This window comes from Lytechinus pictus, chromosome 4, assembly GCF_037042905.1.
Source record: "Lytechinus pictus isolate F3 Inbred chromosome 4, Lp3.0, whole genome shotgun sequence".
Lineage (NCBI taxonomy): Eukaryota > Metazoa > Echinodermata > Echinoidea > Temnopleuroida > Toxopneustidae > Lytechinus > Lytechinus pictus.
In genome coordinates this window covers 9,487,629-9,504,903 of record NC_087248.1, presented here as the reverse complement: position 1 = coordinate 9,504,903, position 17,275 = coordinate 9,487,629, and the positions used below count along the sequence as shown (strand labels likewise).

Sequence of the window (17,275 nt, the reverse complement as noted above, 5' to 3'; positions counted from 1 at the left end):
ACTTTCTAAGTTATGATGTCATTTCAAAAACTTAACCTTCGGTTAAGATTTTGAAAATAATTTTCCCAACATGGTCTAAGTTCATTGACCCTAAATGATCTTTGACCTTATGATGTTATTTCACAAACTTAACCTTAGGTTAAGATTTGATGTTGACGCCGCCGCCGCCGCCGTCGGAAAAGCGGCGCCTATAGTCTCGCTCTGCTATGCAGGCGAGACAAAAATCATGAGTTAAGCATCACATTTCAACATTTTATCATTTTCCGCATCCACAGGCTCCGCCACCCCTGTAATTTAAAACTTTAATGTGATGTAGTTTTTGTTGCTGATATTGTATTGATCTAATTCATAGTAATATATAAAGCCTATAGTTCTAGCTTCAAAATGAGACCTTACACAACAAATTTGGCCATGGGGCTGTGATGTTGCTACAATTTATCCACAGCACTGCTTGGAAATCTGTTCATCCGCCACCCTGAAATGTGACCATATGCTACATGTATAATGTAATACAAAATGGATGAATTTTATTTTTCTTAATGGTTCCTGATGACTTATTTTTGTTTTCTCTTCATGATCAGTTGTGAAATTATTAGTCTATTGATATGCAAACTTAGATAATAGATACAGTAAAAACCGTTTTCAATTTTCTGAGAAAATGATGACATTTCATTGATTTTTTACAATTTGCTATGTACAGTAGGAATGCTGTTTGCATACATGTACATGTACGACGTCACAAATCAAAAAAATTAAATTCTAATAACTTCTTAATTCTTTGATTGATGGATTCTTCTCAAACCTTTGGCAATATTTTTTATAATATTTTTCTGCTATTTTTACAATAAAATATCTGTCAGGATGAACTTCCCCTTTACAATCTGATGTTTATAAAAAGTGTAAAGAAAGTTTTTATTTCACAAATGTATAAGTTTCACAAAATAGTCACACTCTGGTCGGTATTAAAGACAGTATCCATATGCAAATGATTCCATACCCCCCCCCTTCCACAATCTTAGCTCGAGTGAAATCCTACATTCTACAACTACAATCTAACCCAAAAAAGAGACAGATTTCATTCTTACGTGTACGTATCTATTATTGGTACAGTACATGTACGCCTACTCTTTTCCATCGGGCTATCTCTGGAATGGATCTCTCAGGAAGAAAAAAAATCTACATACACGTAGGCCAAAATGTACAGTGTACGTACTACTACATACATCTAATATATTCACAGGCAGAAAATGCAATCCATAATCTCATATGATAATTAAATTTATGAAACAAAAAATAAAACAAAATGGCAATAGAGAAATACAATAATTTACTCAATATTGCTTTTTATAAGGAAAAAAATTACATGTAGTAGGCCTACTGTACAAAGTCCACAAAACTTTTTTCCCTATAAAACCCTTAAAGAAATGTTGTGCTCTATAAATAACTATGATGTATTCATGCCCATTCAACTGAGTAGTCACTAGTGTGAGCTTAACCTTCAATGCACATACTGCAATGCAGAGCTTGGGAAATCAGACCATAACAGGGAGCTGTTATTAAAAGGAAAGAGGTCTACTAAATTTATTTTCCAAACTGCATCACATACATCTACTTTCATACTCAGAGATTTATCAGGCCATGTCCCGGGGGGGGGCCACTTACATTGACGAGTGGATACCATGCGCGACCAAAAAAACACGTAAAAAGGATGTCTTTTTCGAGACAGGGCACGTTACGTACGTAACGTGATAAGGGTGTCAAAAACACAAAAATAATGAAAAAAGGGTATCTATTTTGCTAGGAAAGTTACGTGTTTAGGGTCAAATTTGCGGGGATGATAAAACAAAATTAAAATGTTTTATAATGGATATCCTTTTTGCCCCAACACTACGTGTTTAGAGTCCGATTTGCGCGAGGTGTGGAAGGTGGGGCCGTACTATTAAAACCAAAATAATGGTGTCTAAAACCGACGACCGACGGACGCGTGACATAACAATAAAATATTCCTGTACTTGTTTAGGGGTTCATTTCAGGGAATACTTGTCAACAGTATCGTTTTGTTTCCAATACTTGTTAAGGGTAGGGTTTCACACGCCAATACTTGTTAAGGGGTGCATTTTCCGAATATGGAAAATACGTGTTTAGGGTGCTTTTCGAGACCCCATGGTCGCGCAGGGTATCCACTCGTCAATGGAAGTGGCCCCCCGGGGGCCATGTACATGTACATGTACTGTAGGCCTAATGTTCAACCATTAATATCAAATGGTGGTTCCAGTTTGGGGCAAAAATGTAAAACTAAAGAAGAAAAAATACATTTGTACTTCCTGTATTACAAGGATATTACAAATTTAGACTTCTACATTTGAACAGGGCTCATGTCCTCAAGATAGAATGTATTTGAAGTGAAACTTCTGATGAAAAATACATTTTAGCCATTTTAGGTGTTGGAGTTATATGGAAGACTTGACCTTGCCTACTACATGTATGACATCAGCAATGCGGCCAATTCAAAGTCTCCATAGGTTTTATTACCACTTTTTACAAGTTTTAAAAAGGTCATAACTTTCTTGTCCACCATTGTTTAAACTTTCACCTACTGTCTCATTTTTTTCCTATTTCTTCTATTAAATAACAACTTTTTATTTGGGTTGGATTCCCCTTTAAAATGAACAGTATGTTGCTTTGCCAGAGCTGACCACCTGTTAAGTTCTAATTGCAATAAAGGCAATAATTACAGTAATGAACTTGAAGAATCAACATAGCCTGCACAATGTACAAGTACGTGCAGGGTCGTAACAACCAGCCAACTTAATCATGTACGTGTACAGGCCAAGTGTCTACATGTGTGCATCTCTCACATTATCCACTATACCGTATATTAAAATGAAGTTTAAAATGTCTCCAATAAAGTTGCCTTTTCATAATTAATTCCATAAAACTTTGACATCATGCATGGATTAATTATTAAGCTTCAATACACTAATCCAAGGTTTCCATATGTTAATCCTTTCACTGGTCAAGGCAATATTCTCCAAAATAAAAATAGAAGGGTAAAGTGGAGAGGAAATGCCTGATTAACAACTTCTCACTATTGACTGTTCTAGAGAGAAACTTGGCTAAACAGAGGTTAAATGACAAAGTTCTGTTCTGTAAAGACAGATCAGTTTCTGTGAATTTTCAGGATGCTTGCATACATGTATGTAAATTTGAAAAGTTGAAAGAATCTCATGTGAACCCCATTTGTACTACATGTTATGGGGGGGGGGGGGGTTACTACATGTACCGTTCTTTTTGTTCGTTATAATAACATGTACACTGTACTGTATTCTTTGATCGTTTGATTCATTCTCAGATGCGATCTATTTATTGTAGTAGTACATACAGTAGCAATATGTTTGTAAAAACTCTTCTTGTATCATGCCTTGTACAGTATTAAACTAATCTTTAAAATGTTGGCATTGAATGAACCTTTTTGTATAAAAGCACTTTACCTTTTCCCTGAGGCAAAGATACTACAAGGGGAAGATCAGACAGTAAATAGACCGCGTAATGAAACGCTCGGGAAGAGCGCCCTACATCGTTGAGTAAGTAACAACCTTTTTTTACCTTTGCGTATCGCGAGATGGTTGTGTACAAAACATTTTGAGAGAAATGGTGAAGGGTTGAAGGAATAGACGATTTTTACATTTCAAAAAAAAATTTTCTTCAATTTTTCCCCCTTACATTTGAGATGAATATAATTCAGAGGTTTCTTAGTAATAAAGCGTGGAATTATTCCCATGCGCCATCGTTGAGCCCTCTCCAAACTCCCCTCTCTCATTTTCCCCATATGTTTTATACACAGTCGCGTGCCGATATGCGAAGGTTTACTTACTCAACGCTGTTGGGCGCCCTTCCCCACAAGCATATATCGAGCATTTCAAAAAATCGTTGAAGTGTCCGATCTTCCCCTTGTAGTATCTTTGCCTGAGGTAGCAAAATCAAATTATAATACATTTTGTACATATTTATCTTTAAGGGTCACAAAGTATTCAGGATACCATAATATGGTTTTGAGTTTTATCAAAGTACGACTATACTCTGTAAAGGAAGAAGAAATAGTGGAGATGGGAGGAGAAGTAAAAAGGGATTTGTAAAGTCTGCTGAATCAAGCCGATAATCAGTACACATGATCTTTATGAACTGGAGCACCGAAACTAGGTTGCTAAATTTAGGAAAGATGAGGGAAAAGGGTGTGTACTTATTCTATTACTTTCAAAACCATTGCATCTGAAATGAAATGTGCAAACTCAGATTTTTTTCTCTGATCTGAAATCTGATGATAGCTATTAAAAGTTTGTACGTGTGGTACTGAAATATCTACAAACTACAGTATCAAGGGTACACATACATGTAGTTAATCATGATGAAACATAGACCAATGGATATTGGGTGTTACAACGGAAAAAAAACCCTGAAAATCATTTCATATGGAATTGACAAGATCAAAATTGACAAAACTAAAATCTGCAACATTTGAAAATCTCTGAAAACATTGCAGTACTTACATGTACAGTACATGTACATTGTAGGTAATATAGAATTTTTAAAGGACAAGTACACCCCAACAAAAAGTTGATTTGAATAAAAAGAGAAAAATCCAACAAGCATAACACTGAAAATTTCATCAAAATCGGATGTAAGATAAGAAAGTTATGACATTTCAAAGTTTCGCTGAATTTCACAAAACAGTTATAGATATGCACATCCTGGTCGGCAAAGCAAATGAGACTGATGACGTCATCCACTCACTATTTCTTTTGTATTTTATTATATGAAATATATGAAATATTCTAATTTTCTCCTCATTGTCAAGTGAAACAACGATTAATTCCTCCCTGAACATGTGAAATTGGCATTGTTCAATACTACATGTACAGTGTACATGTATATGGTTCAGTCAACTTGGTCCTTATTGTCAAATATGTAAAAAATGAAATATTGTATAATAGAAACAATGAAAAACAAAAGAAATAGTGAGTGATGGACATCGACTAACTCATTCGCATGACACAGAGTTGTGCATATCACTGTTTTGTGAAAAATAAGCAAAAATTTAAATTGCCATTACCTTCTTATTTTACATCCGATTTTGATAAAATTTTCAGTGTTATGCTGGTTTTATTTTTCTCGATTGATTCAAATCAACATTTTTCTGGATGGACTTGACCTTTAAGCACTCTTTTTTAATTTTCTAATGATCTTTAGTTATGTATTTCAGAGGCGAAATTACTCTGAACCCCTGTGTAATTTTTTTCATGACTTGCTATCAACTTCACAGAGTTGGAATTTCTGCCATAGCTGTTCCATTGCCAGAATTTTAACTTCAAAAAATTAAACATTACACAAAACTACAGGCTGGTATTAAGTGCATTCATGGACCAAGTTTAACTGGACAAGCAATGCACACCAAGAGCTTTGACCTAGTGCAGGGCTCGACACTAGCGGCGGTCCGACGGTCCCAGACCGGTAAAAATCGCTGTCCGGCCAGTATATTTTCAGAAATAGCAAGATTTACTGGTCCGACATGACCAGTAAAAAATATCATTGTCGGGCCAGTAATTATTAAAAAAATAGCAAGATTTATGGGTTCGACATGACCAGTAATAAAAACCATTGTTGGGCCAGTAACTTTTCCAGAAATGGTCAAATTCACTGGTCCAACATAAACTTTAAAAAATATTCCATGACTCAAATTGCAAACCATTTTTCTCCCGTTAAATTCTGTCATTCACACACAGAATACACACAGAATGAATCGCATGTAATTTTTACTAGAGTGATATCGTCTGAATACATGGTAGCCCCATATATGCATTTGTGTGTGTGTTGATACACTTGGTTTCTGACTTTCTTTCGTAGCTATATTTTGAGCCAAAAAGAAACTGACAATTTATTAATGATGATAGTTTTAACTTTCTTCCTCTGTTTTCTTTCTATCTTTCTTTCCTTCTTTCTTTTAAATCTTTCTTTGTTTCTTCCCTCTCTTCTTTCATTTTTTGTTACTGTCTTTCTTTTTTAATTTCCCTTTTTTGTTCTTTCATTCTTTCTATCCTTTAAAAAAAATTTTTTCTCTATTTCTTTTTCTCTTTCTGTCTTTTTTTATTTCTTTCTCGAGTCCATCCATCCTATGTTTATCTCTTCTTTCTTCCTTTCTTTTTACCCTTTCTTTCCTTCATTTGTTACCTTTTTTTGTTTCTTTCTTCCTTCCATCCATCATTTCTTCACCCTTGTTTTTTATTTCTTCCTTCTTTCAGCCCTTTCTCTTTCTTTCATTCATTCCTTCCTTTCTTCTTTCTTTCTTTTGTTCTTTCTTTTTTCCCTTCGTTCAATCTATCCTTTTACCCCTTTTTTTTTACTGCTTGCTTCCTTTCTCTCCTTTCTTCTTTCGTTCTTTCTTTCATTCCTTCCTTTCTCTGTGTCTCAGTCTTTTTTCTTCCTTTTATCTATTCTTTTAGCTTTTCTTTCTTTTTTATATTGCCTGCTTGCTTCCTCCCCTTCCTTCTTTATTTCTTTCCTTCTATCATTTTACCTTTTCTTTATTTCTTCCTTAATTCCTTTCTTCCTTCTTTCAATCCTTCCTTCCTCCATCTCTTTCTTTCTTTTTTCCTTCTTTCCATCTCTCATTTTACCCTTTCTTTCTTTTTTATTGCTTCTTCTTTCTTTCCTTCACTACTTTCTGTCTTTTGTTCTTTCTTTCTTTATTGCTTGTTTCACTTCTTTCCTTCATTCCTTTTGTTCTTTGTTATTTTTCTTCTTTCCTTCCTTTCTTCCTTTCCTTCTTTTTTTCCTTCCTTCACATCTATCCTTTCTTTACCGTTTCTTTTTTCTTCCTTGCTTCCTTCCATTCTTTCTTTTATTTTTTCTTTGTTTGTTTCTTTCTTTCTGTCTTGCCTTCTTTTTGTCTTTCATTCCTTCATTTTTTTTTTTTGTGGGGGGGGGGATAACAAGAAAGGACAGCAAAATAAACTCACGCCTTTTTAAAATGTTTTCTTTATTTTTTGGGACAAGTAGATTTTAGGTTCGGACCAGTAAAAAATTGAAAAACTGGGTATCTACTGGTCCGACATGAATAGGTTGGACCAGTAGAAAAAAAGGGTTAGTGTGGAGCCCTGCCTAGTGACACCTTTACATCTGATCAGAAAACTTTCATTCCTAACAGTATACCTGAGACATGCATAAATAATAATTAATATGTATTTACAGACACACTGATGAACTTTGACCTACATCATGCTCATTAAAACCCCGAAATTTGAAGAACATATCATTATTGCCCCATTTTTATGAACATGATTAAAGTTTGAAGATGATCCATTACACATACCTTCTTCTTAATATCTCAAGAATGTATTTCTTGCGACCTTCAACCTACAGTACATACATGTAATGACCTCTTGGCAGATTATCTCACGTCTTTACGTGATTCCATTTCAAAGTTTTAAGTTGATCCCTCAAACTGTTTTAGTTTGATAATCATCTTTTATAATGAAAGAGATTTCCTGGACAGAGTTAATTGTCAATTGGTCTACAACTCTACCCGTTTGGTCTAATCCCATTGGCCCGAATTCACAAAGGTGGTTTTTAAAACCCATGGTTGAGTCCATGGTTTATGCAGATTTCCTGTATAAATTACGCTTACATGTATTTTACTGCGTATATTAAAAAATTTCTAATGCTGATGCACGCTTTTGTCACAGTGTGCCAAATTGACGCCTGTTGCCGTGGTTATCCACGCTATTTTATTCATAAGTCCACTGTTTTTATTCATGAGTCCATTCTTCAAACAGTGGACTCATGAACAAAAATTTAGCGTATCTAACCATGGTAACAGGCGTCAATTTGGCGCACTGTGACAAAAGCGCGCATCAGCATAGGACATTTTTTATACACGCGCCCGATACATGCTAAATTAAGCGTAATTTATACAGGAAATCTGCATAAACCATGGATTCAACCATGGGTTTTCAAAACCATCTTTGTGAATTCGGGCCATTATGTCTACAACTGGTTGGTCTAATAACCCTTTCGTCTAATAAGCCTGTTCACGGTTGTAAACTGTGCACGAGCAGAAAAAGGTCATTGGAGATAAACCATGAAGGTGGCTTTCAAATTCACTGACATAAGCATTTGTGAATTGATGATTATTCATGTATTCCTTTCAAAATATTCATTTTATCACATCCAAGCTGAAGAGTAATAAATAGAGCCTTCATAATCACTGGTATTCAACAGTAGCCTAAACAATAGTCAAATGTGCCAAAGGCAGACAATAGAACAGATTTCCAAACTTTATCCCTGATGTACTATTCTAGTCACCTGGTCTATACAATGCCTTTTGTTCTTAGAATTTGAATACTCTTCCGGTAAAGCTTACGCAACATCTACATTTGAAAATGATAGTGCTTGTCCTAATGAAAAATCACAAAGGTCATTTGAGAAAAGTTGATCATGAGCTTACCGTGAACTGGCTTTTTACCATAGCCACTTGAGCTAATTCTCATTTATAGTTTTATACTAGGCTATACCTATTCAATTGATCTACAGGTAACACTACTAATCCTATAATAGATTATAAAAACTGATTATGATCATGAAGCTAAAAGAAGACAAAGAGGAAATAAGACTAAATAAGAATTAAACAAAGTGGGTATAAGCCCTAGGGTAGTGTAGACCACTTTGCAATTTGACCAAATTGTTGACCAAATAGGTATACATGTAGCCCATGTGGCATGAGGCTATCTGAGAAGTACATAGACCAAATGCCTGCAGACTAATACACCTCTTAAAATGCCCCAGTAAAATGCCAAGTAGAAGGTTGGAATGGACAAACCTACATTTATGATGCCTTTGTTGATCACATACTGGGTAGGTGTAAATAACAGGAACCCTTCATCACAATATACATGAAAAGTAGTACTTACTCAAAAGCAAAGAACATTGTGCTGACCAAAAGAATCAGAAATGTAGTTAGGTAGAATATTCCCTTCTGCTTAGCCATGAGAATCCGACCATCACAAAAATATGAGTTCCTTCCTGGCAAGACCTGCCATTTCTTACGCATCTCATTCGTCGTCGCCATGGTGGGCGAGGTCATTGTCGCATCCGTGCTCCTCGGCACCACTTTGTTACGCGATTCCAGATTTATTTCCACAGCGTCGGTGTCTCGGGGTTGGTTGGTGGGGGTGGGAGAGGAATCATCCAGTAATCTTGTCTGGGTGTTGGCTGCAGCCAGGGTTCCGGGTGAGACCATCAAGCCCTCTCCTTCTCAAGAACTGTTTAAAGATAAAACAAACAATAAAGAGAATTACACTCGAACACTGCAAAAAAGACTCGCCGAACTACTTGAACTGTCTTGGAAATTACAACGCAGGCGGATACCGCATCCGCCGGCAGATATCGTTCTAAATGGCCGATATAATTTTTAATCGGAACCATATCCGCCGGGTTTGTCGCGGCTTGATGTTTGCAGATTTGGTTCCTCGGCGGATTTGGTTCTATTGATATAATACGTGTAATATTGATTTGGACAGACAACCTCGGCAGCGCGCACATAAGCAGCTCTGGCAATGTCGATCGCAATGGGGGGGGGGGGGATTTTCGTCCGCCTTTACTGAATTTTTATTCAAGGGCTCGATGGGGGTGAGGATTAATAGGAGAAATAATGTCTCGATATTTCATGTATAACATAGACCTGGCACATATGCCAAAACTTTGCTATTTATTATTATCAGAATTTGATGAAATTTTCATCATTTTGTTTTGTGAATTTTTATACTATTTTCAGTCCGCAGTATGCATCAATTTCTTTTACTGTGCTTTTTCACACCATGTTTAGTGTCAGTTTGCCAGAGTCATTGTTTGGCGAAAATTTGCACCCCCATATAGGCCTATAGGTTTTTTAAACTACAAATGTTTAGAAAATTTTCAACAAATTAAAACTTCAAATTTCAAAATTAATGGTGCAAATTAGTGTATGAAAATGTTTTGCTGTTAACTCATGTATTATTGCTTGTAGAATGCTAATTTTTGGTGAAAAAAAATTGACATTTCTAACATAAAAAAAAAAGAATGTCAAAACATGATTAATTTCTTATGTAGTTTATTGTAGGCCTATTTTTAATTTCTCATGTATTTTTTTTTATTTGTTTTTTTATTCTTTTTTTTCAAAATTTTTGTTAAGGAATCTGAATCAATTAAAGGGGACCGGCAGTTCACCCTGACAAAAGTTAGATACTCCACGTACTGTTTGGTGCTCCCTAATTTACCTCTCAGTCATCTAATTTTAAGATCAATATGGGATCTTTAGTGAAATATAATTTCTCCTTTTGTTTCTCTTACTATACACCCTCCTGGTTTTCATCTCTTTATTTTTTTGCCTCTCTTTCTGTCCCTGCTCATTTCGCCCCTTTTGCCTCTTCTCCAGTTTCCTAACCTTTCTGGCACATTATGAATATATCTGGGGCGTATACGCGTGAGTGATATAGCACCAAAAAAGGAGAAATAGAAAGAGGAAGGGGAGGGAGAGAAAATATACGAGAAAATGTGGAGGAAATAATAGAAATACATTGGAATTTTGCAAATCAAGAATTTCATTTGCAGTTATCATTATCTATACTTCCCTTTAGAAAGCTTATTACAAAATCCTAATTTTAATTATCGAAATTGCCATTGTTTGCCTTTATTTATTACTCTGTATCAATCATAATTGATGCATATTGTACCCAATTTATCCCTAAAATTGTGATAAGGATTTTTCAGACTGCAATAAATTAATAGGTATAAAATAAATTAACAAATGCATGTTATTTGATTACAAGCATTATTATCATATCTTGGGGTAAATTCTTTGTATACTAGTAGTGCAGCAGACATTGAAAGTTGAATAAAGACTGAATGTGGACTATTTAAAGACCCAGACCAGACCCCAAAATCTAATTGACAAATCAGACAAATCAAAAGCTATTAATTTAAACTAAGAACAGAAATGCAAGTTTTATGCAGTCATCGCTTACAGCTGAATATTTTGCCTAAGAATAGCTCCAATTATCGGGTTTCGAAAATATACTTTCTTGTAAATGCTTTCACTGGCCTTGCACCGAGACCGTGACGTCATGTAGTGTTAGAAGTGATGTAATTCCATAGAGTTGTAACAAGAAAATGGGTTATTTTCCCCTTTCAGATTACGCATTTTATTTCTTCACTTCTAGTTTTATCACATAGAGATATCATAAATATCTTTTTCTGCAAGCTTTAATTGATGAAATCTACCGCTTTTTACTAGTTTTCACCATATTTTTTCTGCTTATTTGGCACAGCTTGCGACAAATTATTATATGTGTAACAAGTTTTCCTGATACATGTAAGCTTGTAACCGATTTTGCAATCGGCAACCGATTCCATTCGATTTCACCACAATCGGCAATCACTTGCCGATCTTCGATCATGCCCCTTGAAGGAAAAAATCGAAAATAAAAAATCGGCGTAGATCTGGTTACAGTGCGTGATCGCTCAGAACATATTTCAAGATTGTTTTTGAGGTGCTAGCTATTTAGAGGTCGCATTATTCAGGGAGAAAGTCGCGGTATTATCTATGGCAATGTTTACGGGGATAGATATCTTCTCTTCCAACTCATGGTGATAGCGGATGCCGCCGTGAACTTTGAAAGGTCGTATTACCGACGGAGCTCACTGCGTTACTCTCTTACATCGTTTATGATTATATACATTTTATTTTCAACCTCGTGGTGATAGCGGATGCCGCCGTGAACTTTGAAAGGTCGTATTACCGACGGAGCTCACTGCGCTACTCTCTTACCCCCTTCATAATGATATAAATCTTCTCTTCAACCTCGTGGTGATAGCGGACCCCGCCATTAACTTTTAAAGACTGTACTATTGACGGAGCTTATTGCGTTGCTCTCTTACATCGTTTATGATGATATTCATTTTATTTTCAACCTCGTGGTGATAGCGGAAGCCGTCGTGAACTTTGAAAGGTCGTATTACCGACGGAGCTCACTGCGCTACTCTCTTACATCGTTTATAATGATATAAATCTTCTCTTCAACCTCGTGGTGATAGCGGACCCCGCCAGAAACTTTTAAAGACTGTACTATTGACGGAGCTTATTGCGTTACTCTCTTACATCATTTATGATGATATTCATTTTATTTTCAACCTCGTGGTGATAGCGGAAGCCGCCGTGAACTTTGAAAGGTCGTATTACCGACGGAGCTCACTGCGCTACTCTCTTACATCGTTTATAATGATATAAATCTTCTCTTCAACCTCGTGGTGATAGCGGACCCTGCCAGAAACTTTTAAAGACTGTACTATTGACGGAGCTTATTGCGTTACTCTCTTACATCGTTTATGATGATATACATTTTATTTTCAATCTCGTGGTGATAGCGGATGCCGCCGTGAACTTTAAAAGGTCGTACTATTGACGGAGCTCATTGCGTTACTCTCTTACATCGTTTATGATGATTTACATTTTATTTTCAACCTCGTGGTGATAGCGGACCCCGCCGTGAACTTTTAAAGATTGTGCTACTGACGGAGCTTATTGCGTTACTCTCTTACATCGTTTATGATGATATACATTTTATTTTCAACCTCGTGGTGATAGCGGATGCCGCCGTGAACTTTGAAAGGTCGTACTATTGACGGAGCTCATTGCGTTACTCTCTTACATCGTTTATGATGATTTACATTTTATTTTCAACCTCGTGGTGATAGCGGACCCCGCCAGAAACTGTTAAAGACTGTACTATTGACGGAGCTTATTGCGTTACTCTCTTACATCATTTATGATGATATTCATTTTATTTTCAACCTCGTGGTGATAGCGGAAGCCGCCGTGAACTTTGAAAGGTCGTATTACCGACGGAGCTCACTGCGCTACTCTCTTACATCGTTTATAATGATATAAATCTTCTCTTCAACCTCGTGGTGATAGCGGACCCCGCCAGAAACTTTTAAAGACTGTACTATTGACGGAGCTTATTGCGTTACTCTCTTACATCGTTTATGATGATTTACATTTTATTTTCAACCTCGTGGTGATAGCGGACCCCGCCGTGAACTTTTAAAGATCGTGCTACTGACGGAGCTTATTGCGTTACTCTCTTACATCGTTTATGATGATATACATTTTATTTTCAATCTCGTGGTGATAGCGGATGCCGCCGTGAACTTTGAAAGGTCGTATTACCGACGGAGCTCACTGCGTTACTCTCTTACATCGTTTATGTCTTTATTATGATGATATACATTTTATTTTCAATCTCGTGGTGATAGCGGATGCCGCCGTGAACTTTGAAAGGTCGTATTACCGACGGAGCTCACTGCGTTACTCTCTTACATCGTTTATGATGATATACATTTTATTTTCAACCTCGTGGTGATAGCGGATGCCGCCGTGAACTTTGAAAAGTCGTACTATTGACGGAGCTCATTGCGTTACTCTCTTACATCGTTTATGATGATTTACATTTTATTTTCAACCTCGTGGTGATAGCGGACCCCTCCGTGAACTTTTAAAGATCGTGCTACTGACGGAGCTTATTGCGTTACTCTCTTACATCGTTTATGATGATATACATTTTATTTTCAATCTCGTGGTGATAGCGGATGCCGCCGTGAACTTTGAAAGGTCGTATTACCGACGGAGCTCACTGCGCTACTCTCTTACATCGTTTATAATGATATAAATCTTCTCTTCAACCTCGTGGTGATAGCGGACCCCGCCAGAAACTTTTAAAGACTGTACTATTGACGGAGCTTATTGCGTTACTCTCTTACATCGTTTATGATGATTTACATTTTATTTTCAACCTCGTGGTGATAGCGGACCCCGCCGTGAACTTTTAAAGATCGTGCTACTGACGGAGCTTATTGCGTTACTCTCTTACATCGTTTATGATGATATACATTTTATTTTCAATCTCGTGGTGATAGCGGATGCCGCCGTGAACTTTGAAAGGTCGTATTACCGACGGAGCTCACTGCGTTACTCTCTTACATCGTTTATGTCTTTATTATGATGATATACATTTTATTTTCAATCTCGTGGTGATAGCGGATGCCGCCGTGAACTTTGAAAGGTCGTATTACCGACGGAGCTCACTGCGTTACTCTCTTACATCGTTTATGATGATATACATTTTATTTTCAACCTCGTGGTGATAGCGGATGCCGCCGTGAACTTTGAAAAGTCGTACTATTGACGGAGCTCATTGCGTTACTCTCTTACATCGTTTATGATGATTTACATTTTATTTTCAACCTCGTGGTGATAGCGGACCCCTCCGTGAACTTTTAAAGATCGTGCTACTGACGGAGCTTATTGCGTTACTCTCTTACATCGTTTATGATGATATACATTTTATTTTCAATCTCGTGGTGATAGCGGATGCCGCCGTGAACTTTGAAAGGTCGTATTACAGACGGAGCTCACTGCGTTACTCTCTTACATCGTTTATGATGATTTACATTTTATTTTCAACCTCGTGGTGATAGCGGACCCCGCCGTGAACTTTTAAAGATCGTGCTACTGACGGAGCTTATTGCGTTACTCTCTTACATCGTTTATGATGATATTCATTTTATTTTCAACCTCGTGGTGATAGCGGAAGCCGCCGTGAACTTTGAAAGGTCGTATTACCGACGGAGCTCACTGCGCTACTCTCTTACATCGTTTATAATGATATAAATCTTCTCTTCAACCTCGTGGTGATAGCGGACCCCGCCAGAAACTTTTCAAGACTGTACTATTGACGGAGCTTATTGCGTTACTCTCTTACATCGTTTATGATGATTTACATTTTATTTTCAACCTCGTGGTGATAGCGGACCCCGCCGTGAACTTTTAAAGATCGTGCTACTGACGTAGCTTATTGCGTAACTCTATTACATCGTTTATGATGATATTCATTTTATTTTCAACCTCGTGGTGATAGTGGAAGCCGCCGTGAACTTTGAAAGGTCGTATTACCGACGGAGCTCACTGCGCTACTCTCTTACATCGTTTATGATGATTTACATTTTATTTTCAACCTCGTGGTGATAGCGGACCCCTCCGTGAACTTTTAAAGATCGTGCTACTGACGGAGCTCACTGCGTTACTCTCTTACATCGTTTATGATGATATACATTTTATTTTCAACCTCGTGGTGATAGCGGATGCCGCCGTGAACTTTGAAAAGTCGTACTATTGACGGAGCTCATTGCGTTACTCTCTTACATCGTTTATGATGATTTACATTTTATTTTCAACCTCGTGGTGATAGCGGACCCCTCCGTGAACTTTTAAAGATCGTGCTACTGACGGAGCTTATTGCGTTACTCTCTTACATCGTTTATGATGATATACATTTTATTTTCAATCTCGTGGTGATAGCGGATGCCGCCGTGAACTTTGAAAGGTCGTATTACAGACGGAGCTCACTGCGTTACTCTCTTACATCGTTTATGATGATTTACATTTTATTTTCAACCTCGTGGTGATAGCGGACCCCGCCGTGAACTTTTAAAGATCGTGCTACTGACGGAGCTTATTGCGTTACTCTCTTACATCGTTTATGATGATATTCATTTTATTTTCAACCTCGTGGTGATAGCGGAAGCCGCCGTGAACTTTGAAAGGTCGTATTACCGACGGAGCTCACTGCGCTACTCTCTTACATCGTTTATAATGATATAAATCTTCTCTTCAACCTCGTGGTGATAGCGGACCCCGCCAGAAACTTTTCAAGACTGTACTATTGACGGAGCTTATTGCGTTACTCTCTTACATCGTTTATGATGATTTACATTTTATTTTCAACCTCGTGGTGATAGCGGACCCCGCCGTGAACTTTTAAAGATCGTGCTACTGACGTAGCTTATTGCGTAACTCTATTACATCGTTTATGATGATATTCATTTTATTTTCAACCTCGTGGTGATAGTGGAAGCCGCCGTGAACTTTGAAAGGTCGTATTACCGACGGAGCTCACTGCGCTACTCTCTTACATCGTTTATAATGATATAAATCTTCTCTTCAACCTCGTGGTGATAGCGGACCCCGCCAGAAACTTTTAAAGACTGTACTATTGACGGAGCTTATTGCGTTACTCTCTTACATCGTTTATGATGATTTACATTTTATTTTCAACCTCGTGGTGATAGCGGACCCCGCCGTGAACTTCAAATTGATTTGAAAACGCTAGCTACCCAAAACATTTTAATAACATATTTCAAATCATCGTGCGTGCTTGCGTCGTCTACTTCATTTTAATTGCACAGCTTGCGACTTTAAGATGATGCGTCGTAAGAGATCATTCCAATAATTCTAAATCGCTAGCACCTAAAAATACTTCTAAAAGATGTCCCGCCGATCGTTCATTAACCTGTGATCTATGAGAAATATTTTCATTTTATTTTCCTTTGCGCCTTTGCTCGGAAGATGCGTCTTTCGTTTATCTTTCTAATAAAAATCACTCGGTTTATTTTAAAGCAATAACACCACAAAACCCTGGCTTTAAAACATGTTCCAAACGATCGCGCATGTTGGCGACTTCCATTCCAATGCATTCGTCTTTGTGACTTTGTCAGGAAGATGCGCGCGACCGCGAACAACATTTTGATGTATTCCTTTGTTTTTAAACATCGCCGATTCGATTTTCGATTCGATTTCGATTTTAGAAGCTTAACTGCCGATCCGATTTTCGATCTGATTTTTGATCCGATTTACAACATTAGATACATGTATATCAATTTTGGCCCAATATGACGTAAGAAAAGAAATCGCAAAAATCTAGTGAATAACTGTATTCTGTAACTAGTTTCCATCAATTTGAGCACTGAATAATTGTACCACGTAACGTATGTGAATGAAGGATATCACGATAGCGCAAGAACGATATCTTCCGAAGAGTGTGGCCTTCTTTTGGCAGTAGAGGCGCACGGCCCGGCCAATATGGGAGACTGTCTCCCATGAGAGAGATTATCTCCAATATCAGAGACTTTTATTTTATAAAGAATTTGGGTATCCAATTTTACTTTTAGAGACAATCTCTAGTTTGGGAGACCAATTTCCTTTGTTTACATTTGCTGCAAAAGGATTAGCTTGGCGGCAAATAAAAATGTGATAAGCAGATTCCTCATGAAAAATTACCCTTTTTCACCGTCTACTTTAAAAATCCACCGTCTACTTTTGTTTTGATAAGGATTTTTGTTGTCATCCACA

General features: G+C 37.2%; 1 protein-coding gene across 1 annotated transcript in view; it reads right to left on the bottom strand.

The window, feature by feature from the left end:
* The window catches only part of LOC129259594 (palmitoyltransferase ZDHHC14-like), a 33,643-nt gene that overhangs the window by 15,777 nt on the left and 591 nt on the right, over positions 1-17,275 (bottom strand). Inside the window, exon 2 of the mRNA XM_064098333.1 lies at positions 8,964-9,314. Within this exon, the coding sequence (XP_063954403.1) occupies positions 8,964-9,292 (329 nt within the window). The 5' untranslated portion in view covers positions 9,293-9,314. The remainder of the gene's footprint in view (positions 1-8,963; positions 9,315-17,275) is intronic.